We start from the raw sequence: 25,446 nt of genomic DNA on the forward strand, positions 1-25,446 counted from the left end.
GAACTCAGATCCTTGTGTTTGCTGGGCAAGCACTTTACCAAATGAGCCATCTCCAACTTGTTGGTTGAGCACACCATCCATAAAGCTTCTACGGACGTTTTATGTTCCTTTCCCCGGATAGGTATTTACAAGTTTATTCCCTTACTCCCTTAGGTCCTTTTGGTTTTTGGAGATGGAATTTTGGTTATGTAGTTCAAGCTACTCTTGAACTCCACTGTGTCATCCAGTTTGGCCTTGAACATGTAACAACCCTCCTGTCTCAGCCTCTTGAGTGCCTGGATTACAAGTATGTGATGCCCCACCCTGCTTCCGTCTTCAGTTCTTTTCCAGCTTTTCCCGGTGAGGCTGCCTGACCCCCTGTGAAGGAACCTCCCACCTTTCACCACCGTCAGAGATGAGTTCTCTGGCTGATAGCTGCACGTCTAATGTTTGCTGACTTTTGTTGCCCGGGTGAGTTCCAGGACCTAGAATAGCACTTGCCATGTAAAACCTGTTTAAAAATATATGAGTGGGTGGACAAATGAATGGATCTTGTCTGGTCTGAGGTGGGATCTTCAGTCTCTCACACTCCAGACATCTGCAATGTAGTATTTGACAAACTGATACTTCCCAGGAGGCTCCCCGTGCTACAGTGAGCCTCAGGTTCCCAGGATAGAATTCTGAATGTGACTACCTCTGAGGCTCCAGGGACCTCAGGTGCCATGGCAGGGCTCTCTTCTAAGCACTTCCTGCACTTGTAGCTGACCCTTCTGCCCCATTGGCTGTTTCTCTGACCTAGATGGGAAGGGCCCGAGGACAAGGATGTCACCTGCTGTGTGCCCAGTACTCTGTCTCCCACCTCAGTGCTCTGCCCCCCCCCACCTGCCATGCTCAGTGCTCTGCCCCCCACTAGTACATGAGCACATGTGTGTACATCTGGTGTTTGAAGAAGCAGGGCAAGGGTGGGACCAGCTGACAGAACTTAGATATAGCCAGGAGGGGTGACTGGCCCTTCCTGGGAAAGCCCAGGATGGAGATATGGGGAGTCTGATGGGAGGTGAGACCCCTCCTGTCCCTTGGCAGATTGCCTGATGCCTCACTTGGCTACACGTGTGGCAACTTGGCAACCATGGGAGGCAGTGGTACCCCCTTGCTTGGGAACTGGGGAGCCCTTCTATATTTCACCTTTTACCTGAACCTGTGTCCTCACAGCTAAAAATAGCCAAGGATGGGAGTACAAGGACACCTTGTCCTCTGCCACCAACAGGGATTCTGCTCCCTCTTTTCTACATGACTACAGACCAGGGAAGGCAGCACCTTTAAAAAGCCGTCCCTCCCTTAGAGGTGAACCCAAACCTCTCTCCCAACTCCCCACTCTCCCCAGTCCAGTGTGACTCAAGATGAGCTATGGTTGTCACCACTGGAAGGCTTTTCGGGTTAGGCAGACATCTGGAAAGAAGTCCCAGAGGCCCTCTAGGCTTCGGACCTTGGCAGACATCACTAGTTAATCAAGGCCCTCTTCCCCAGGACCATGGTAGGCATCACCAATCAATCATGGCACTTTTTATATTTTCTCAATCCAGACGCAGTGTAAGAATTCTTAGCATGGGCTATTTTAGGCAACAGCCACCAGGGAGAGAGAGAGAGAGAGAGAGAGAGAGAGAGAGAGAGAGAGAGAGAGAGAGAGAGAGAGAGAGAGAGAGAGAGAGAGAGAATATGTTGATCATCATCACCAATCTGCCAGATGGGTCAGAAATTTTTATGATGTCACATGGGAAGTCCACGGTACAGCTGGGACCAGATCCACATTGCCTGAGTCCTCACTAGGGCTTGCCATTCCCTGCTCCTATTGCTTCCTTTTTTTCCATCAGAACTAAGGTTTCTAGGTGCTGAAGAATAGCTTTTAACCCACGAATTACAAGCCCTAAAGATTTCTGCAGTGCATTGTCTGTCTGGAAGGTTCTTTTCTAAGGGAGGAGTGAATAGCATTCATTAGCTCCCCAAGAGGCTCCTTCAAGACCAAGAAAAGTGATGAAATCAAAAAAGAGAGTCGCCTCGCTACTCAATATGTGGGCCACGGATCAATAGCATTGGCCTCATCTAGGGGGTGTCAGAGAGGCAGCCTTTCAAGTCCCACCCCAAACCTGCAGGGACAGAATCTGCATTTGACAAGATCCCCAGAGGACCCTTTGCACGTTACCGCTGAGAGGTGCCAGGTTGAAATTCACCGGGCACAGCGTCTGCCTGGAGCACCTGCTGCTTGCCAGCTCTAAGGCAGGCGTGGTTCCTGCCCTCATTCGAGAGAATGGAAAGAAACAGGTGCCACAGCTGAGCTGGGCCGAGTAGCTCTGTGGGTCTGCTAAGGCCACTTCAAGAGATGTCTTTGTTTAAACTGAAGAGAAGAAAGGATCCCAGCCAGCATTAAACTGGGCGTTTCTTATGGGGAGGAATTAGTTGGCACAGGGAGCTGCTGTCCTGCAGAGCAGTTCAAAGAGGGACTGGTCTTGGGACCCAAGGAGTCGGATCTACAGCAGACATATCACTCCCGGCTCCCGGCGCTGAAGGCAGCTCACCCAAGGGTGGAATTGCTTTCAAGGGCGCTGCTGCTAGGTGCTCTCAGCTGGTTCCAATTGGTTGCTCTCTGGTAAGCTCTAAGGAAGTTGGTAGTGTGTTAGTTGAGGAGGGTGGAGGTGGCGAGCCTGAAGCACAGAAGACAGCTTGCCTTGGTGGGTTGGGAGGAAGGAATTTGTCCCCCTTGTCCCACCCTCTGCCCCACATCCTTTTTCTCCATTGTTAAGGGCTAGGCTGTTCTGGGACTTTCCATGAGACCCTGATGTATGGAGAAGGAACTATCAAAAATCAGGTACATGCTTGGCAAGGCCAGTAATGGCCTGGGGCCTGGGCCTTGGGGGAGCTGTGGCTTTGGATCCTGAGAAGCCAACTCTTCCCCACAAGGGGCTGTGGTTACCAGTCCCAAGGCCACCATATGGTCAGTCTACTTGAGATATCCTGTGTTCCCTTGTGCAGCATCGCTTGGTTAGCTGGCTTTCTGCCAACTTCATCCTATTGGATGACAGTTTTGCTGCTGATTTTCTTTCATGAAAACTATATATAAGATGTGGCACTTTTTTTTGGTTTTTTGAGACAGGGTTTCCCTGTAGTTTCTAGAGCCTGTCCTGGAACTAGCTCTTGTAGACCAGGCTGGCCTCGAACTCAGAGATCTGCCTGCCTCTGCCTCCCGAGTGCTGGGATTAAAGGCGTGCGCCACCACCGCCCAGCGATGTGGCATACTTCTTAATAAACATACTTGGCATAAGAAGTAGCTTGTTCAAAACCTCCTGGTCCCAAACTTTCTTGTCCTCTTTATCTTCTGATCCCCTCGTCCTTGCTCTCAGGGACCTGCCACTGAAGAACAACCTGTGGATACAGACCACCCATCAGGGTGTTTTCATCCCTGGGTCCCTGTTGGTGTTCAAGTGCATTCTGGGATGAAGGCTTACCTGGCCTTCCAGCAGGGTTCACAAGCTAGCCTCATATTCAGCTAAAGTGCTTCCTATCCCTGACAGAGGCCTTCCTTGTCCCCATGTACCATCTCCTTGACTCTGAGGGGTCTGTGTAGAATGGAATTAAAGTTAGGCCTGGGATATGAGATGATATAGATGGAGAGGTATATGTTACACACACACACACACACACACACATCTCTTACTGGACTATAATCCACAAACCATATAGGTCACCTGTATAGTTTCTATAGTTTACAGTTCTGTGGGTTTTAGTATACCCACAGATAATTAACTGTCATCTCAGTCAGTTGTACAACATTGTTGCTACCCACCAGAGATAATTTGTACTCACGAGTCAATTCCCACATCTCCTCACTCTTGCCTGTCAAACTCTAGTCATTTTATCTCAATAGATTTGCTTCTGCAATGGTGTAAATCAAGTTACTGATTGTGTGTGTGTGTGAGAGAGAGAGAGAGAGAGAGAGAGAGAGAGAGAGAGAGAGAGACTAGCTTTTTTCACTTAGCATAATGTTGTCAAGGTTCATCTATGATGTGACATACACCACTACTTCATTCCTTCTTAAAGCTGAATAACAGTTTATTGTGTGTCTATACCCCAGTTTGCATAGCTGTTCATGTCTTCATGGACCTTTGGACTCCCTGGATCTTGTAAAGGAAGCTGCTGTCAGCACTTATACTCCGTGCAGACTAATTTTGCCTCTACCACTTTCTGGGTGTGGAGCTTTTGGCAGATTGCTTCAATTCTCAGAGCTCGTCTCCCGAGTTTCTGAGAACTGGGAAGACTTTGTCCAACTCAGTGTCATTGGTAATCATGGCAATAATTTCCTCTATGCCCTCCTCTTGCTGTGACAGGAACTGCGCATGTCATGCCGTTGGATTCAGCCCCACAAGGGACAGGAAAGACTCTGTCTCCCAGTTAGCATGGCTCTCTGCTGTGACAAGCTCGCATGCTACCCTGTCACCGTGAATCATTCAGCGACTAGATGAGTTCTCTCTCCAGTATGTGTGCCCAGGCTTCCCCATCCTCTGTTCTTTTGGCCTTTTCACATTATCAGGGCTATCATATTTATTTTCCTTTTCTTGAGGTGTCTTTTAAACCTTTGAAATAAAGGAAGAGAAAAGTATAGTGACTGAAAACCATTCTCCGTGGCCCTGTCTCTCTTTCTTGCCACTGAAGTGTCATTTCTCACACAGGACTTGCTCCTTCTCTCCAGGTCCCAGAGTTAATCCTGGGACAGGACTCCTACTGACTCATAAATAATGTTGAATATTGGGCTGGAGAGATGGCTCAGCCGTTAAGAGCATTGCCTGCTCTTCCAAAGGTCCTGAGTTCAATTCCCAGCAACCACATGGTGGCTCACAACCATCTGTAGTGAGGTCTGGTGCCCTCTTCTGGCCTTCAGGCATACACACAGACAGAATATTGTATACATAATAAATAAAAATATTTTTAAAAAACAAAAAAATAATGTTGAATATGGGGAAAAAACTAAACCTTTGTTCTATAAGTTAATGAAATTTGGAGCCCTTTGTTACTGCAGCATAACCTAGTAAGAGCCGACTGATAACACCGACTCTTTACAAAAGTGTGTGGTGGATTCTACCATACGAGGGAATCGAGGCCCATACATTCAGTAACTTCGTTTAGTTTTCTCAGGAAGTGACAGATGCTAGGCTGGGGATATTTTCAGTACAGAGCACTTGCCCAGCATGGACAAGCCCTGGATTGCCCCGGCACCTCAGAAGGGAGGTCAGGAGAAGGCTGCTTCCACCCTAAACCCAGCTATACGGCTCCGGAGCCTGTGCTGCTGAGACGGAAGTGAGTGGGCTGCTGGGTGAGGGATGAGTAAGCGGGTGTAGATGGAGCACCTGGTAAGCGCGTGATGTCTGGCTTCGTAGTACAGGTCTGGGGCAAACCCCGGAAGACTTGGATGCTGTGTGTCCTGTGATGCTTCCCAGTGCCAGACGGAGACATAGACCATCCCTTTGTCCATAGTCCACTTCTTTCAGTGTGTTTGTTCAGTTGGTCCTGTGTGATGGTAGGAATGGCTTCCTGAGGAAAGGTAGCCATCGGTGGGGACATCATTTCGGTGTCTGCTGTCTCCTGGTGACTGTTGCAAATCACCTTCTCTATAAGATCCTTTCATGTTGGCTGCAGCAGAATGGCTGCCTTCCTTCCTGTGCTGAATGGAGAACCCTCTCCCCTATGGTATTAACTCTGAATCCAGAACCTTCCAGCCTACACTGACCTTTTGAGTCATTTTTTTCCACCCTCTTCCCACGTGTTCCCCACATGTTGACAGACTCTTCAGCTGTACCCGAGCGTAGCACTTTTTGCGTGGTCAGTGAGATACTATTTTGTTTGCGTGGTCAATGAGATACTATATTTTATTTGCAATTAAATATAATTCAGCATTGAAACGATTCTGCTTTCAACCCAGACTCCACCTCTGCCTCTGGGGTAAGATTAATTATCTCTCTCCCCTGGTCTCATAATGTTCTGCATATATCTCTGCCCTTGTTCTATACTACACTATAATTATAACACCTTGTGTTATAATTGCCCCTTGGCTCGTCTGCCTCTTCAGGTACACAGAGTTTCAGCAAAGTCTAGGTTTTCATTCATCTGCATTGGGAGTCTCCAGCACAGGCTGGGATGTTGAATAGGTAATTAGTAAGGAGACTTCTGGTGAACGGAAACTACCTGCGACATCTTCCCCCACCCCCACCCCGCACCACCTGATGGCCCCTCAGGATGGAGATTGTTTTCCAGACCCCCTCCCACCCCCCGTACCAAGAAAAACATAGCATAAGAAGTGAACCCAATAAATATTTAGTTTATTGAATAAGTGCAAGTAGATTTCTTTCTAGGGCAGGAGCAGGTGGGGTTGCAAAGCACAGTATAAATGTTGCAAACATCAGTCTGGAGCACCCTCTCGCAATCCCCCGTTTCCTCTCTAGTGCTTGCGGATCCTCACCACCCACCTTTGCCTCACCGCTTCATCCTTGTGTCTTCACGGTCTCTCCTTCAGACCCTGTGTGATTAGGCCAGATGCTCCTCTCCCCATGCCTGAGGGCAGGAATGATGGGGTCTGCTGTGACAAGAGCCTGCTCTGGCTTCAGCATCCTGTCCACCTTGGGCGGGCACATCAGGTCCAACTCTTCTGTGAAAGTGGTCCATACTCAGCATCAGTGGAAGGGGTGGGGTTAATCGTGAGCCCAACTTGGTGATGTGATCGCCTATGAAAGTAGGGGATTTTATTATTACTGTTAATGTTTGCACATGTGTGTGTGTGTACAAGTGCTCATACCAGTACCTCATGGATAATGTCGGGCATCCTGCTCTTTGTCACTCAGTCATGCCGGGATCTCTCACTGAACCTGGAGCCAGGCTGGTGGCCAGCAAGCTACAGCGATCCTCTTGTTTCTGCCTTCCACATCCCTGTGGTTACAGATGCATATGGCCATACCTGTAGTTTTACATGAGTGCTTGGGATCTGAACTCGGGTCTTCATGCTGGCTCCCTTCACTCTGAGTCTTTCCTCCAGCTCCTGATACGTGATTCTTTGGGGGCAGCTGGTGATGAGATGGGCATGTCTCTCAGTCTTAGAATCATCGCCCCTGGGAGAGAGACCTCCACCCCCACCCCAGCCAGGCCGGGATGAGGAGCACCATGACCTCTGCACCTGGTTATTAGCACCATGGACAGTTCCCATGGCTGTTGGCTGCTGCTGCTTGGCCTCCTAGGCACAGTAGTGTCTGAGGCCTTTAGGAACTACTCATGACTTTGTTCCACTTGCGGAATTTAGCTTCCACAGGCCGTTAGTCATCTAACACCTCGATTCTGGAGATGCCGAGGATGTGAGTCGTAAGATCGGCGAGACAATTACTATTGGGCCTGGCACTGGAGAACAGTTGACAGAGGTTAATGATAATATACAGAGTTTACTTACTGCCAGATGGTTCCAGACTAGTGTCTACTCCTCCCTCTCCCACCCTGAGTGTTGTCCACTCTCTGTACACTTAACGCACCTTCTGTCTGGAGAATGCAGCTGCAGTCTTTCCACCGTCATTTCCCTGCACTGAACGCCATTTCTTCAGGATGTTGCTTCCCACTGAAGGAGAATCTGTGTGTTAACCTACCCAGCCCTGAGCATGCTATAGGGAGCCTTCTAGATCCGCATCTATGGCCCAGCATTTCCAGCCTTAGGTTTGTGCCTTGCAGAACTGTACACAAATGGTCACCAAAAGACACGTACAAGAATAGTGTTGGCAGAGCCATTTGTAATATCTCCATATGGAGATTACCCAAGGGCTCACCAATAATAGAATGGATGAGAATTATTTTGATACATTCACACATTGTGCTACAATAGAAAGTGAATGGAGCTGTTAGAGTGACAAACCTCGGAAGTGTAATTTGAGTGAAAGAAGCCAGACAGGGAAGAAAATAGATTAGGTGGGTCTAGATATTACAGACTAGGCTGGGGAGACAGTTCCCTCCATAAAGTGCTCGTTGTGCACGGCACCTGAGGATGATCCCAACAGATGTGTAAAGAGCAGAGGAGCTCATCTGTAAGCCAGCACTGGGTAGGCAGAGGCATGCAGATCTCTGGAGCCCATTGGCCAGCCATTCTAGCCAATCAGGGAGCTCTAGGTACACTGGGTAGGCAGAGACATGCAGATCTCTGGAAACCATTGGCCAGACATTCTAACCAATCAGTGAGCTCTAGCTTTAGTGAGAGACTGTGTCTCAAAAGAGGAGATGGAGAGTGTTTGAGGAAGACACACAGCACTGACCTCTGGTCTCCACAGACCCGCACAAACTTAAACCACACACACACACACACACACACACACACACACACGGGATGGAGGGTTGACAACACTATAGTGGATAATACAGTCTGTGCTTTTAGGGTCAGAACAGTTATACTGTTCCTGTGGGGAGGTAGCTAGATGTGGGCAGAGGGAGCTTCTGGGCATTAGAAATGCTCTGTCTCCACATCTGACAGCTGACACTGTAGACCAGTAAGTAGATTCATTAGGCTCTGAGCTCTTAAAAACTGTATGCTACATACTTGTATACTTTTCTTTGTGTATATTATAATTCAATAAAACAATTGCTTTTAAAACATCTTCTCCCAGGCTGGGTGTGATGGGTCATGGCACACCTTTAGTTCCAGCTATGGAGAAGCTAAGGCAGGTGAATCTCTGTGAGTTCAAGGCAGCCTGGTGTCTGTTTCAAGTTCCAGACCAGCCAAAGCTACATAGTGAGACGTTGTCTCAAAAGCAAATCAAAACTCTATCCAAGGGAGAAGAGGAGAGGGCCTAAGACGTTTCCGTGCAGGGTGATATGAGAAGTTTGGGAGGTGGCTGACCGCATTTGGAAGTATTCCATCTACCAGAATGTTGAGCTCACTGGGGGAAAGGGAAGTGGATCAACAGCATAAAGCTGGGGTTGTAAATTAGGACCAGGTTGGAAAAGCGGTGTGTTATAGCCTTTGATGTATTCTGCAAGCGATGGGGTACCTCAAAGGTTTGTAATCAAAGAAACGGTGTGTTCTTTAGAAAGCTCATGCAGGCCATGGGGGAGAGCTGGTGGGAAGGACAGTTGTGTAGTGGACACAACATTTGGCACAGAAGGGGAAAATGACGGTAAGATATTTTAAAATCTCTGTGTGCATGTTTTGGGGTCAAACTTGGACTTTATGTGTATTTTTTAAATGCTCCCCCACTGGGCCACATCTCCAGCCCTTTACAATTTTCTTTTCTTTTTGAGGTAGAATCTCACAGCAGCCTGGGCCTCAGGTTGGCCTTGGACTGTCTCTCTTCCTACTGCAGTCCCCAGAGTGCTGGGCTCACAGCTGTGCGCCACCATGTACAGCTGAGGAGGAAGCTGAGGCTGCCTGGTGGGGCAACTTAAAGTCATATAGCTGATGGTATGGCTGGGGCCAGGGTTAAGAACCCAGGCAACCAGGCTTGTGGAGACATGGCCCATGCTTCAGGCCACTAGACACCAGCACCTCCTGGAGATGTGATGTAGGAAGTCTTTCTATATGTGTTGCTTTTATTGGTTAATGAATAAAGAATCTGCATTGGCCTGTGATAGGGCAGAGTAGAACTAGGCGGGGAAAACTAAACTGAGTGCTGGGAGAAAGAAGGCAGAGTCGGGAGAGAGACAACTATGGAGCCCCCCGACAAGAGAGACACAAGCCACCAGTCAGAACCTTGCCAGTAGGCCACGAGCCACATGGTAAATATAAAATAATAGAAATGAGTTAATTCTAATGTAAGAGCTAGATAGCAATACGCTTAAGCTATTGGCCAAATAGCATTGCAAATAATATAGTTTCTGAATGGTTATTTTGGGTCTGGGCAGCGGGAGCAAACAAGAAGCCTCTTACAACAAGAGATGCTGTAGATATCTCAGTGAGCAGCTGTGGACCAAAGAACAGAAAGCTTGAGAGCCATGCATGAGTTCTTGCATCACCAGCATGACCACTGATGCATGTCCCTTCTGTAGCCTCAGTTGTCCTGTGAACCATGAAGGTATTGGTCTGGAAGCTCCTTAAGGTCGATCCAAATGGAACTTGATTTGGCACCAAGGGAAGGCAGATTCTGATCGCTCTAGGTCAAAGTGCTGGGTGGGTGGGTGGTTCTAGGCCAACGTGGGGAGGGGGCAGTAGGCTCTTCATAGAAGTCACCAGGCTTGTGATTTCTCTGCCTGTCCTTAGAGACATTGTCAGCACTCTGAGCCCCACAGATGGTTTCAGCCTTCAATTTTCAGGTGGATTTGAAAGCTCAGTCAAGTAAGGCAGGGGAAGCTAAATCCTAGAAATATCAAGGCTGGGGAGAGGTTGGCCACAGAGGGGGGTAGCAACCATCAGAAAAAGCAGCAGTGTGTCAGGGCCTTGGTGTTTCTCTCGTCCTGGTTTTAATTAACTGAGTCACCTGGAGCTCTTGTACCTTGGGATTCACAGGCTGCTATGTGGGCTGACAGTGCACACTCACAGAGATTTAGACACTAGTTGGAGGACCAGTGGTGGTTAGAGATGGAGGGCCTAGGGACCTGGGACGAGTGTCATGTGACCTCTCTCAGCTTCAGGCTTCTCGTGTGGAAAACAAAGCCAGCGACATTCACCTGCAATGAAATGCCAAGGTGAGAAGTAGCTTGCCACCCTCCCTCCTCCTTCTCCACCCTCCACCCGAGAACTCAGTGGCTGAGGATGCAGGGTCTGTTGTCCCCGTTCTGGTCCTGGCCTCACACGTGCTCTGGCTTGCCTGATGTATGCCTTGGATGTGTTACTAAACTGCTCCAAGCCTGTTTCCTTGTTGTAAAAATTAGGCCATAACGCTTGCCTCTCAGAGGCATTGTAGATTGAATTACATGTCTAATAGTGCAAAGAACAGGGTAACAGCCAAAAATAATTGCGTCTGCTCTCATAATTTGTCATTATTATTCTCTTGCTCTTTGTAAACGCTCTTAGAAGAAGATGCGTTAAGCCTGTTCCTGTTTGGGTATGAGTAAGGAATAACATTCCCTTGCTGGAGACGTGTCGTTTTCTTGGGGTCTTGTCTTTACTCCAGTCTGGTGAAGCACAAGTTTAGTGGGGTGAGCAACTGGGGGTGTCCTCAGTGCTGCATAGAAGCAGGTGTGGACTGAGCTCACACTGGTAACGTGGGGCTGCATGACCCTGCTCCAACGCGCTCCAGTAGAGGTGGTCATTAGGCGTCAATTCAAGGATCTGGGTAAAACAGTCTCCTTGGAAGATATGGCTTTGAACTCCGTGGCAGAGGCCAGTGAATTCAGCTCAGTGGCTCATTAAGGACAGGAGAGATGGCTTCGTGGTTAAGAGCACTGGCTGCTCTTCCAGAAGACCTGGGTTTGGTTTTTAGCACCTGCATGGCGGCTTATTACTGTCTATAACTCCAGTTCCAGGGGAATCTGATGCCTATGCTGGCACCTACACTCATGTGCACATACCCACACACAATGCACACACCTACACATAATGAAAATAATAAAAATCAATCTTAACTAAAGGAGTCTGAATGAGGGTACCAGCAGGATGACTCAGTAAGTAAAGGTGCTTATGGCCAAGGCTCAGGCCCCACATGGCGGACGTAAACAACTGACTCCTGATTTCCACATGTACCATCACACACGCACACGCACGCATGCACACACACACATGCACACACACAAAACACACACGCACACACACGCATGCACACACACACAACACCTGGTGTGGGAATCAGAAAGAGTAGGTTTGGCAGCTGCAGGAGTCTGTCCGTAGGAAAGTTACTAAGCTAACCACACATTTGCAGTTCTTCTGCTCACTTGTCCCAACTTCTAGCATCACCACTGTGCACCCCCATGCCCGGTGGAAGTCTCTCCTTGGCCCCCTGTGTGAAGTGTAATGGCAGCTATCTCTTGGTTAGTGCGAGAATTAGGCAGGTCGATGGCATTGATGCAGCGGTGATGCCACACTGGTGACAGCCACCCTGTTGAGTGCCGACCTGTGTCACTAGAATTTCCAGATGGTGAAGTTCTAGTACATTATCACATAAACAATTACATTTATTTTCTTTTATTAAACTTGTTTTTTGACAGTTTCATACACAGATATAATGCTTTCTGATTGCTCCATCTTCTCTCATCTTCCACCCTTCCCCAGGACCCCCACTCCCCCCTCAAAGTCCCTCTCTTACACCCAAGTCTGTGTGTATATTCATGAGACCTACTGAGTTTAACCTGACCCATCTGTGTGACCATGAGTGTGGACCGATCCCTGGGTACACAGCTGAGAGAATGGGTGCCTCTCTCTCAGAACCCACCAGTAGCCAGTAGTTCTGCAGGAAGGATCAAGGCTCTGTCAGCCTCTTTTGGGTCTACTATGGGCTGTTGGCAATGCCAGTGTGGTCCAGACCCATTGCAGGCAGCTCCTGCGCTGTGGGACTGTGGCTGCATTGTCCGTGCCGTACCGTAACCTATGACATGCAACGCTCACAACTCCTCTAAGAGTTCTGTGCTGTCACTTTTGTCTATGACAAAAGGGATCTAGAGTGCCACCATAGAGTGGCATAGGTGTTGTCAAGGATTGACTCTGAGTGATGGTTGGAAACTTGATGGCAAAGTTGGGGGACGGGAGAGGAGAGGGAACCAAGATGGGGAAGTTCTGAGGATGGACGAGGACAGACAGAGAGCATGGAGAGCCCAGACAAGCTAGGGAAACAGGGAGGCAGGGAGCTGTGAGCAAACGGGTACAGAGGGAGCCGGTGGCGTCTCAGGCGCAGTGATTATATTTAATTTGTCGGGACGGGAAGAGCCATTCTAGGGTTTGGAGTAAGGTCATGCATGGTTAGAGCTGTGATCTATTTATGAATACATTTGTATTTTACTTTCATTTATATTGTGGACTTAATACATTTAACTATAAAAAAAATCCAAATGGCAAATAAGCACACAAAAGAGGAATAAAATCTCCTCCCCAGTGGACTAGATGAAGTCTAAATCGGTGAAGCTATTTGGCAGAGTCAGCTAAAGCGGAACAAATATCTACCTTGTGACCCAGCGCTTCCCTCTCAGGTACATTTCCAAAAGTCGCAGGTGCAGATCTCCCCCCCCCCCCAGAGCCTTCCACCAAAACAGCCACAGCCACATCACTCCTCCACAGCCTCGCACTTGATGAAAAGCCAGCAACAGCCCCCCACCCAAAACAGCGTGTAAACAAGTTGTGTCAAGTGTCGGCGAACAGCAGCGTGCACGGATCTCAAAGGTGGAAGCGCGCAGAAGAAAGCAGCTGCTTCTCCCCAGAAAAGCATTGCTCCTTATGTAATGGTGAAAACCATGCCAAGGCAATAGCTGCCATTAGAGACCCCGCGTGGTGGCTGTCCCTGGAAGCTGCTGGTGAAGGTGCCGGGCTCCTTGAGGCCTAGGAACGCTTGTTGTTGTTTGTTTTAGAATCGATGCTAATTGTACAATCTTATTTAGCCTGTAAAAAAAAAAATTCACCAGGCTCTGCACTTACAGTCTGTGCACTTATCCTTAAAAAGTTACAAAAAAAAATGATCTTGAACACATTCCCTCTGACAGCCCCACCCTACAGTTACTCACCATTGGCTTTTTAGCTCATGTCTTCCTAGATTTTTCTGTTCATTTAAATAAATATAAAAATGAGCTGCTCAATTTCTCTCTCTTTCTCCCTCTGTCTGTCTGTCTGTCTGTCTCTCTTTCTCTCTCTCTCTCTCTCTCTCTCTCTCTCTCCACACACACACACACACACACACACACACACACACACATGCACAGCTATCTATAGCATTACAGAAATGACACCACATTTTACATACAGCCTGCAACCTGCTTTTTTAACTTGCCAGTATGCCGAGGGAGCCGTTCTGTGGCGCTGTGGATGTAGATGAGTCTTTTCAGCAGTTACACGGCCTTTTATTGTGGCGATGTGTCATTTAATTAACGGGTCCTTCATCGATGGGCAGTTAACTCCAACATCTCATTGATAGGAACGGTACAGTGGGGAACCCCTGGGTGCAGAGCTTTGTGCTCTTCTGTGATTACTTGTGTAGTGTGGACTAGCCAGAGTGGAGTGCCTTGGTCCGAAGTGGTGTTTCAGTCCGTTAATGGCTTGTGGGCAGTGGGTTGGAAGCGGTTCGGAAGCCATTTAGAGTTCAAGCTTGAAGGGAGCAGGGGTGCCTGGCTGTGAAGATGGACAAGGAGGGGAATAGGCCGTATAAGGGACAAAGACTTTGTAAGCCCTGGAACACAATGAATGAGAATGAAAAGCCCGTGTAATTCTGGGAGGAGGTGTGAACCTTGGAGGGGGATGGGTTGGAATCTTATTAGAAGAAGAAAACCCATAGTAGACTGAGCTTTCTTTAGGTTGAGTCGGGGGCCCAGTTTTCTTCCATATGGTGATGGAATGCAGTTGCAATAAACACAAGGCTGCGACTTGAGTGTAGGGCTCATTTGCATAGAGTGGCTCTGAGGTTGTGGGCAAGTGATGAGCTACTGATGGCAAGGGAGGGGGGGAGAGGCTGTGAACAACAGAGTCAATGGCCAGAAGAAGGTGGAGACCGTCAAAGATGTCAAGGAAAGACGGCATCCATAACTCCAGCTCAGCTGGTCATGGAATCGGTGTCCTAAGTTAGTCCCCATCTCTACTTACCACCAGGCATGGTGGCAAACATGGCGTCATTAACCCCTTATGAGCTCCGTGAGTAACAGTCTGGTCTTCATGGCCACTGCCTGGGCCATGAAGTCAGACTCCCTGTTTCCTGAGTCCATCTGGCATGAGGCCGAGGAGCCTGAGTGTGAGGTTTCTTGAGGGCCACCAGCTGTCACAGACATAAATTGCACCCTGGCCTCCTCAGCCCTGGAGACCGAGCTGTTTGTCATGCGTGATTCCGTGTCAGTCCGTGACAGTGACATGGAAGCGGGGCACAGAGTTCAGATTGGGGATAAGTTGCCTAGGGAAGGGTCTGAAACATGTCCACAGGTGCCTGATCAGGGGTCTGAAGCCTCAAGGAGGGGTCCTTTGCCTCTGTTCATGACTGTACTTGTCTGCATGTGTTCATGTGTAGAGGGATGCAGAGAGACAGGAACTCACTTCCATCACATGTTTGTAAGACACCGGGTGACATCAGAGAAATGCACAGTGCTGCTTCTTCAGTGTGCTTTCTCCAGTGGGTGGGCAGGGACCTTTTAAAAATGCACACCTGGTGTACCCAGTTACCTCAGACACACATCGAACAGTGGCTCGAGACCCACAGAAACACAGAGACACTCAGATAACACAGACAACAGCTAGCCACAGGTAGAAACACACACATATAAACATTTGGATTCCTTGCATCTTTGCGTGTATAGTCATATGTGTTTCTCTGAGTATACAGGCATTTCTGTATCAGTACACCAAGGACACATGTAGGAGACAAGAACATGTGAGCACACACTTTGGCAAACATACATGGCTTTGCTAGCTCTCAACATGGGCATCTGAGACACTCAGAGTTGAGACGCCATGATACCTTTATAGTACTGGGAAGAAGCCAGCTCAGACTAGAGGTGGCTTGGCCTACCTGGCAGCAAGATGCAGACAGGGTTTACATGGCTGCATTCCCCAGTGGGTCAGTCAGTGAGTACCAATGAAGTCTGTGAGGTCCCCAGACTATCTCCAGATTCTGGGGTGCCATGGGAAAGTTCTCAAGAATATACCCCATCCATAGTGAGCCATAGTCCCTGTGGGACAGGTAAGGCTTTCCATGAATTACCAGGCCATGGGGCTTTGAGGGCGACCTGGAGGCATAGTCCTGCTCCTTCTTACTGGATCTCATGACCAGTCCCTGATGTGTGCCATTGTCCTCAACACTGAAGCGGGGAGAATAGGAACCTCAGCTTTATGGACTCACTGGAGCACCAGGGTTTATCTAGAAGTCACCTGTTGGAAACCCACAGTGACCACTGTTCTTGGCTCAGAGGCTCCCAGTGATGACCACACCTTTGTGGTAGCTGGCCAATAAAAAGCCAGCACGGGACCACACTGAGTGGTCAGCACCAGAAGGAGACAAGAGAACAGGCTCTTAGGCAGAGGTACTGGCTGTAGAGTGGCTGGGTTGAAGGAGTTGTGATATAGGTGTGTCCTCTATTTATCTGATGATTTCATTGGTTAATTAATAAAGAAACTGCTTGGCCTGATAGGTTAGAACATAGGTTAGAACAGAATGCTGGGAAGAGGGAAGTGAGGCAGATGCCTCAGGCAATCGTCATGCCTCTCCTCTCTGAGACAGATGCAGTGAAGCTCCGACGCAAGATGGACGTAGGCTAGAATCTTCCCGGTAAGCCACCCCTCGTGGTGCTACACACATTACTAAATATGGGTTAATCAAGATGTGAGAATTAGACAATAAGAGGCTGGAACTAATGGGCCAGGCAGTGTTTAAATGAATACAGTTTCCGTGTAATTACTTCGGGTTTAAAGCTAGCCGGGCACCCAGGAGATGAAAAGCAGACCTGCTCGTAGCCCCTCACTACAGAGTTGGCCAGAGATCTTCAGAGAGAAAGCATTGTATCACAAAATGGATGCAAAGGAGTGGCTGATAAAGAAAGGCATGATGGGAAGGAATTCCAACCACAGAGCCTTTTGTTTCACCATTACCCTGCAGCTCCCCCATTTTATAGACAAATGGAGACCCAGAGGGGAGGCTGAGTACTTCATGCACTCTGTAGCCAATGAGAAAGGCATTCAGGATTTGAGTCCTGCCATGTGGCTTCAAAGCCAGTGATCTTATTGATCCTCAGGGATGGTGAATTTCTTCTCTAGGGAATAGCTGGTAATGTCTGGATACATTTTGATTGGCACAACCGGGCTGGGGTGGAAGGCTAGAGACACTGCTAGGGATTCCAGAGTGGACAAGACAGGACCAACAACATGGTAGGATGTTCACAGTCAGTCACTCTGGCACTGAGAAGCCCTGGCCTGACCCTGCAGAGCACCCGAAAGACTATGACCTATAGTAGGTGCTTAAGATCGTATCTGTAGAGGACCAGGGGTTATTGGAGAAGACTTCAGAAATGTATGCCAATAAGCCTGTTCGTTAACAAAGCTCGAGAGGGCGTTGCGTGCTGGGTTCCTATAAAGAACACCCTGTGCCCCAGGGAGAGTGGGTACAGCTGAGCCAGCCGGACCAACGGCAACGGTGGGCTGGGTTAGGGCTGAAGAAAAGCTGCTGTCAGCTGCTGAAACGCTAACCAGAAAACTTCTTTCTCTCTCCCTCTTATTCCCTGTGTCTCTCCCCATCTCTCTTGACCCCTGTGCTCAACAGCAGACAGCCGGAGGCTGAAGGGTGCCATTCAGAGGAGCACAGAGACGGGACTGGCCGTGGAGATGCCCAGCCGGACGCTTCGCCAAGCCAGCCATGAGTCCATCGAGGACAGCATGAACAGCTATGGCTCAGAGGGCAAGTGAGTGTGGGGCCTGAGCCTTCCTGCAGCCTTCCTGCTCCCAGTCTTCGCGCTGGGTGGCTGGGGGGTTAAGCAAGCCTCCCTTAGTCTTTGGGCCAGTGGGTTTGGCTAAGCCTCTTATGCCTTCAGATGACGTCAGTAAGGTGCAGCCTCGGTTTTATGCTTGATCCAAACTCTACCACTTGAAAGCTGTGTGACCCTGACCAGGGCACATCCTTGAACCTCAGTTTCCTTATCTGTAAAATGAGGCAATAGTATCAACCACCTTGGGATTGTGATGGCTACTGTTAGCTGTCAATTTTATACGATAGAGAATCACCTGGGCCTCCAGGCACGTCTCTCTAGCCATGCCTGTGAGGGTTATGTTGGTTTAATGGAGCTGGGCAGACCCACACTCAAAGGGGACAGCACCATTCCTTGCGTATGGGTCCTGGACCGCATGGAAAAAGGGAAAAGCTAAAACTAGGCATGGTGGCACATGCATTCAAATGCAGCACTAGGGAGGCAGAGGCAGGAAGATTTCTATGAGTCTGAGGCCAGCCTGGTCTACGTTGAGTCCCAGGACAGCCAGAGCTATATATATTGAGACCCTGTCTGAAAAACAGAAAGCTAGCTGAGCACTAGCAGCTGTGGCCCTGAGCTTCCTGGCTGTGGGCCGCCCCGAGCAGCTGCCCCAGCTTTCTGCGGTGGTGGTCTGTGCCCTTGACCTCCAGCTGAAATCAGTCCTTTCTCCACTAAGCAGCTGTGTCACAGGGTTTGGTCACAGCAGCGGGAGGAAGCAGACACAGATGTTATGAGGATTAAGCATCTCTACAATCTTTGTAATTCTGAGCTGGTGTGTATAAAAAGCGCAGGACAGTGCTTGACACCAAGTATACCAGCGTGGAAAGACAACCCAGAGGAAGGAGTCGCTGGGGTTCAGTAATACGTCATTATTGTTCAGTAATACGTATTATTCTTTAGGATTTTTTTTAAATCCCAGTTGGGTTTTAAAAATACAAACTAGGGCTTGATAAAGACTCGTGTATGTCAAGTCCTGAGAAGGCTGTGCTGCCTGGCTTCTCACGGGGCTTCCTCTGGGGCTGCACACCGGAATCTGGGTACGTGTTACCAATGCAGATGACAGGGCCCTGAATCCCAGACACCTGATCAGTGTGTCTGGGAGGGCATCCAGGAAGTCAGCTTTTCAGCCTTCTGGAGGATCCAATCTAGGCTTCATGGGGCCCTTAGAAAATTAGGGGACATTTGGGGTTTGCCTCCCACTATCAACACACCTGCACACACACACACACACACACACACACACACACACACACACACACACACACACGAGTCACACAAACCTCCTCCTAGATTCCCTTCATGCCCATCCATGAATTCCTGGCTAAGAATCTTAGATTCAAAGTGACCCCATACTGGACAGACAGTCCAGGACTCAGAGGGGTTTGGGAACTTGCCCAGGGCCACACGGCCACTCATATATGGAACGCAGGAGTCCTGACTCCCAGCTGAAGGTCACTCTACACTACCACATTGCTTTATTTTTCCAGCTGTCTTTTGAGGCAAGGAAGGGACCCGGGCATCACATTCCCTGTCGTTACACACAAGGAAACTGAGGCTTGGGGAAGATATGGTCTGTACTGTCTATCTGTACAGCTGTCTGCTGCACATGGCTATGCAAATGAACTGAAATTAAATAGCCCGCCATGCTTCTCTGTCATGCTAACTGTATTCAAGTCCTCGTAGCAGCACGTGGTTCGTGGCAGCTGTATTGGATAAGGCAATAAACAGAACATTTTGTCTTCGTGGGGGTTTTGCTGGATTGCACTGGCTGAGTGGCTTGCTCCTCACAGCTGGGGACTGGGTACAGACTTCAGCCAGTATGGGGTAGGGAGGGCTCAGCCTTTGCCCTTCATCTCTGGTCTGCCTCAGCTGGGACTCCTGCTGGCTAAAAGCCTTGCCCCCACCCCATCCTCACCCCTCCCATACTGAGCATTTCCGGCCTTGTGAATGGCCTGGTCTTGGCAGAGTTGCTGTTCCACCCACCTCAAGGGAGACTTTCCTGTGGGAGGGGAGAGGGGTGGACAGCAGAAGGGAGAGGAGGAGAAATAGGAGAGGGGAAGTAGGAGGAGAGAAGGAGGGCAACAGCCAGCGTTTTGTGTGACCTGAAACTCTCGGCAGGGCAGCCAAGCTTGGAGGAAATTATCTAGGAATCCGGGGAGTTGGGCCTGCTTCCTCACCGGTCCAGTTCAGTCTTGTCCCTGCTACTGGCATGTTAGGTGTCTGTCCTTGGGTACATCTGTGCTCTCTAGACCAGAAGACATCATGTTGGCCTCGGGAGATTTAAAAAGCCAGGCCCCGGGGAAGCAGTGTGGTGCCCTGGGTGGCAGATGATGTATCAAAGCTGCAGTCCTACATTGTGGAAAAGAAAAGAAAGGCTCAGTCCCTCACAGGTCTCCCGCACGGGAAGCATAGTAGGAAGATTTCATGAGAAAGCCGAGAGGAACTGCCTGCTTGTGGATAGGAAGGGGCTCTGGCTGTTATTTGCTGAAATATGATTACAGGGACCAGAGCGTCCAACTGCATTATAGACAGGGTCAAAACAGATTCAGCAGTCAGGCAGCCCTGATCTGTGGTTCATGCTTCTTAGTAGCCAAGCAGATTTGGGGAAGTTGCCTCCTCCCTGAGCCATTTGTCCAGGGGGACTGCACAGAGAGCAGGGGGGAGGGAGAGTGGACGTATGGGAAGCACCAAGAAGAATGGTCAGCATACAGCTGGCAGTGATGGTGGTCCTTGTCATCATTGTTTATTGTGAGCTGTGTGCTTTGCTGTCTGTGGTCAGTCACCTCCTGGCAGATAGCGTGAGCTCTCCCAGATACAAATGAGTCTACAGAGCGCGAATGAGCACCAAGCAGGTATTGACTGTAGCGACCGTTAAAAGTTTGGGGAGACTGAACCAAACCGAGGAAGGACCAAAGGTCGTCTGGAAGATTCTAGTCCCAGCAGTGGGGGACAGACAACTTAATATACCGTATGCCTAGTCTGGAAGGAGAAAGGTGGAGGGATGTTGTGTTCTTGGTGGCATCACCAGCCTACGAAGCCACCCCAGAATTATCAACCGCTAGGAATCCAGAAGGGGTTGAGTCTTGTTGGAGGCCAGCCAGGTGCTGCCACTTCACGTGGCCCCCGGCGGGAGAAGGGACAGGTAGTATTCATCTGCGGTCATCCCCCTCCATTCCTTAGGAGTTTAGAAAGCTGCTCAGACCCAGCCGCCAGGCTCTGAAACAGGAAGGGGTGTGAGTGTCCTCCCCTCTCTCCACCTCTTGGACTTTTGCCAGCCCAGCAGATGCTCACAGGAAGCCAGGCTCACTTGAGGAGCCCCACAAAGCCATTGTCCCTGGCACTTCTGGATCGGGCCACAGAGCACCCAGCTACTAGGCATGTAAAAGCAACTTCCCCCATGAGTTTCCATGTCAACACATGTGATTAGGCACCTGTAGTATGCCAGACAGTCGAGTTGGCCATCATGGAAATTATGTCCTCAGGGATTTCCACTGTAGGGCACTGGCCACTCATCTAGAAACCGATACAAAGGGCAGGAATGAAGATGGCGGCCAAGCTGCGAGCCCAGGTAGAGAAATACATGCAGCTTAGCCCTCTGCCTGTGAGTATGCTGTAGGCTCTAGGTGACAAAATACCAGCGACTTATCCCTTGCTGGTCAAAGCATAGACTGTAGTCCAGCAACAGCAGCATCCCCTGGGTGCCTGTTACAGAACCTTTGTCTCCCCACGCCATTGGATCAGAAGCCACACGACACCAAGATGCCCAGCTGGTGTGTCAAGACACCCTGCTTTAATGGCCATAGTGGCTGTGTGAACGCTGCAGAGAGCATTGTGTAGACACTGTGCCAAGGGCTTTGACCTGTGTTGATTCATTTAATCCCCGGAACAGCTGGATGGTGATGTGAATGCTAATTAGCCCCACTTACAGTTGAGGAGAAGCTGGGGGTAACTCGCCCAAGGTCACAGGGCAAGGAAACAGCTGAGCTGGGATTCATGTCCGGCACCTATCCAATTACAGTCAACCCCTTCTCTCATTTAATTAGCGATTCTGGAGGCAGAGAACACAAAATCCCTCCATCTTCCTCCTCTGTAGGACTTGGCATGTAACATGTCACACAAGCTGTGTGTTATCTTTTGGAGCTTGGAAAGACCTTCCTTTTCCAGAGCCCTTTTCTTCCTCATCCCAATAGGAGTTCTATTTGTTAAGGATAGAGGGGCTAGCGTCAGAGCAGGAAAGTGTACAAGCTAAAGTTCAAGCCTGAGAAAGAACCTCGATGATACTAACTCACACCAACTATACACTACACACAGACCAACACCCACCTATATACATACACATACCTAGACACTTATACCTATATCACATACACATACATATCTGTATACACACCTATATCACACACACATCCCTACATACCAATCTTTACCTACACACACCTACATAAATACACCTATATCACACACACATCTATACACACCTATACCACATTCAACACCCCTATACACAATTCTATACCTACACATGCCTAGATAAATACACCCATATCACACACACCTATACCACATACACACACCCCACACATACCTCTACACACACCTACACATGCATACCTGTAGATACATAGACACACACATACCTAGAAGCATATACCTATATCACATACACACACAAACACATATATACCTATACATTCCTACATACACATACCTACATACATACATCTATACATATACCTGTGCACACACCTATACACATACATGCATACACCACATATACACAGTCCACACACCATACTCATGCCAGACACATTCAACTTTACACACATCACACATATATCCCACACACCACACATACACCCCATATACACGTGTCACACACACCCACACATGCCTAAACACACACACATCCCTACAAACATACCACACTTTACACATACACATACGCACATACACATATTCCACACTCCTGCCCCCAGGTCTAAGATGCTTCCAACCAGACCTCACTTGTGAATTCAGTGGGAAGAGGTTTACTTGGAAGGGGATTCTGAAAAATATTGTGAGAGACTGGGCAGGGGAGGTGTTCGATGGCGCCAGCTTCCTCTATGGGCAGCTCAGTCCTGGGGGGGGGGCAGCTAGCAAGGAGCAGGCTACTGCATGCAACCTCAGCAGGTAACTGCCACCAACTGGGCAACTCCCCTTTTGGTCTCTTGCTCTTTCTGTAGTACCATGGTCAAGGGACTAGAGAAATTCTTGAGGGTCCAGAGAAACATGAGCAAGGCACACAAGGGGTGGCCTTAGAAGTGGCAGATAGATCAGTAGGACCTATCACACTGAGTGCACAGGACCTCCAACCTCCCAGCCACCCAAACCAAAACTTCCTCTCCCTTATTTTTTACCTAACCTGTAGTAATGTGCCTATTTTAATGGTCTCTTGGATCATCCATCCTCCCATGCCTATTCGTGAGGGCCCTCTCTGAGGTGCCCATTGCTCTTGCCACAATACCTGCAAGTCTTATTTTTTGGTCCAGACTCCATAGTCTGCTATCCTGCTCATACTGCTGCTGACCTCGCCCAGCCTCTCTCAGTCCACCTCCCCGAACCTTCTGCTCACCACTGATTGCCTCATGTCTGAGCATCCATGGCTCCTCAATCCACATTCCTGTCCCTACCCTCTCTTCACCCTCTGACTCGCTCCTCCAGACCTCAGGGAGGAGCTAGCACATTGCTTCATGTGCCAGTTAAACTGTAGTGACCCCCAGCAACGCTGTGTTGAGGAGGATTGTGGAGCCAAATTCAGGCCTGGTCAGGGTGCTGAAGTTGATTAGCAATGTCTGCTCTGGGCATGGGCGGGAGGAATGGATGGCTCGCAAGTCTGACATTTCTCTGGCTGGATCAGCAGCTTGCACACCCTTGGCTTCTCCAACCATAGCACTCTCCACTGTCTGTCCCACGAGACACTAAATTCAGTGTCTCCCTCTCTGGCCCACTGTTGGTGTCCTCAAACTTTGAAGACTAGAGATGATAGAAGCAGATACACATCCCACTCCTTTCTGTCCTCTCTGTCCCCTTCATCTCCCAAAAGCCAGGGACTCAGCATTCTCCCTTTCAGCTCCCAGACCTGGCTTCCAGTACCCAGCTGCCTCTTCCTTCTGTCTGTTGTTGTCCCGAGGTGTCTGGGTCACTCTGCCCACAGCCTAGGAAAGTAGCTTGTGAGCTTATGACAGGGTCATCGCAACCCAGGCTCGGGGTTGTGTGATCACCAAAGGCCCAGGAGTTCAACGGATAGCAAGAGCCCCCCTCCCGCCTGTCCTGCTTAGCAGAGTTGACCTGACTAGTGGAGGGTGTGACCCTGGGCTAGGAGAAAGCAGTTAGTTTTTTTCTTGTTTTGTAAGAACTAGGCTTTGCTGAGCACTTGACCATGTCAGACTCTGCCCCAGGAATCCAGCTCATTTAATACTCAGAGTTACTTCTTTCTGTTTTACTAGAAAGAAAAATAAAGGCCTGGAAAGGTGAACCCCAGGCCTGCCTGACCCCCAGAGCGTGAACTGCAAATCCACAGGCTCTGCTCTGGGGACATGAAGACAGTTCCATTGGCCTTCCCTATCTGGGGACATGAAGACAGTTCCATTGGCCTTTCCTACCTGGGGACATGAAGACAGTTCCATTGGCCTTCCGTATCTGGGGCCTCCACATCTATGGATTCAGACAACTGTCAAGAAAATATCTGGATGTAATATTGCCTGTGTTAAACATATATAGCATGCATACAGTTCTTCTTGTCATTTCCTCCTAAACCAGATAGTAAGACCAGATATTTGCATAGAATTTGCGTAGTGTTAGACATTAGTAATCTAAGCATGCAGGAGACTGCTCAGAGCTAATATGCAAATCCATCGTCTTCTTTAAGGGAGTTGAGCATCCATGAGGTTTGATATCCAGGAGAAATCTGGGAATCGGTACCGTGGGCATAATAGGGGTCAACCATGTCTTCTAAGGGTTAATAAATTGGATACTGGAGCCAGACAACTGGGGTTCAAATCTCAGATGAATCTCCTTTTAGCCAAGTCTTCCTGTTTGGATTTCTGCTGTTCTATGCCTTGCTTTACCCTTCTCTAGAATAGACACTGGTGGTTAAGTTTATCAAGTTTTATAAAGGTGTTGAAGTAAATGGGTTAACATGAGTCAGTTGATAGTATCAGGCTTGGCTCGTGACAGGTTGTCAAGGAAAGAAAAGCAAATCCTTGGCCCCAAGCAGGAGCCCCCACCCACTCTCAGGGAGTGGGCAGGAAAAGTTTGACTCCTTGAGAGTTGCCGTCTAGATCATGTGACCCAGTGTCTTTTAGCCTCTGGTCAATTCTGCGACCGTGCTTGTTTTGAAAACTAGAATTTGTCACAGTGCGACTGAAGTATTGAGGAGCAATCTGAGCATCACCTGGGTTTCGCATCTGCTCAGTCAGGCAAGGGTTCGGCTATCAGCAACGGGAGGAGAATGAGGGCGGCTGGTCTCACCTAGGAATTCACGCACCTCCAAACACCGAGGCACCTCCTGATTACCAGGATGTGCTGTGGTACAATGCCCCCACCTGGCTTCAGCCAACCCTTGCTACGGCTTCACCACAGATCACAGAGGGCAGCCCTTTCCAGGCTGCCAGCCATCTTCAGCTCGGCAAGGTGCAGCCCCGAATTTATTGAAATACTTAAGCCCTTCTCAACCATTTAATGTGTATTAAACTCTATAGCGTATTTACCAGGCTCCTGCCCCCGCCCCCACCCCGCGCCACACACACACACACACACACACACACACACCCCTTTTTATGTGACACTGACCCATTTTCTTCATAACCTGTGATCTTCACTGCAGGATTTTTTTTTCTCCTCAGTCATTTC

The 25,446-nt window shown here is 49.1% G+C and overlaps 1 protein-coding gene across 3 annotated transcripts in view; it reads left to right on the plus strand.

The window, feature by feature from the left end:
* Positions 1 to 25,446, plus strand: part of Rims4 (regulating synaptic membrane exocytosis 4) — a 56,895-nt gene that overhangs the window by 22,241 nt on the left and 9,208 nt on the right. The window contains exons 2-3 of one of the 3 annotated variants that reach the window (XM_038331535.1): positions 10,377 to 10,382; positions 17,358 to 17,493. In XM_038331535.1, coding sequence (XP_038187463.1) covers positions 10,377 to 10,382; positions 17,358 to 17,493 — 142 coding nt within the window. Of the gene's footprint in view, positions 1 to 10,376; positions 10,383 to 17,354; positions 17,494 to 25,446 lie in introns of all 3 variants that reach the window. The other 2 variants (XM_038331536.1, XM_038331537.1) reach the window with 2 other exon arrangements.

Source organism: Arvicola amphibius, chromosome 5, assembly GCF_903992535.2.
Source record: "Arvicola amphibius chromosome 5, mArvAmp1.2, whole genome shotgun sequence".
Classification (NCBI taxonomy): Eukaryota; Metazoa; Chordata; class Mammalia; order Rodentia; family Cricetidae; genus Arvicola; species Arvicola amphibius.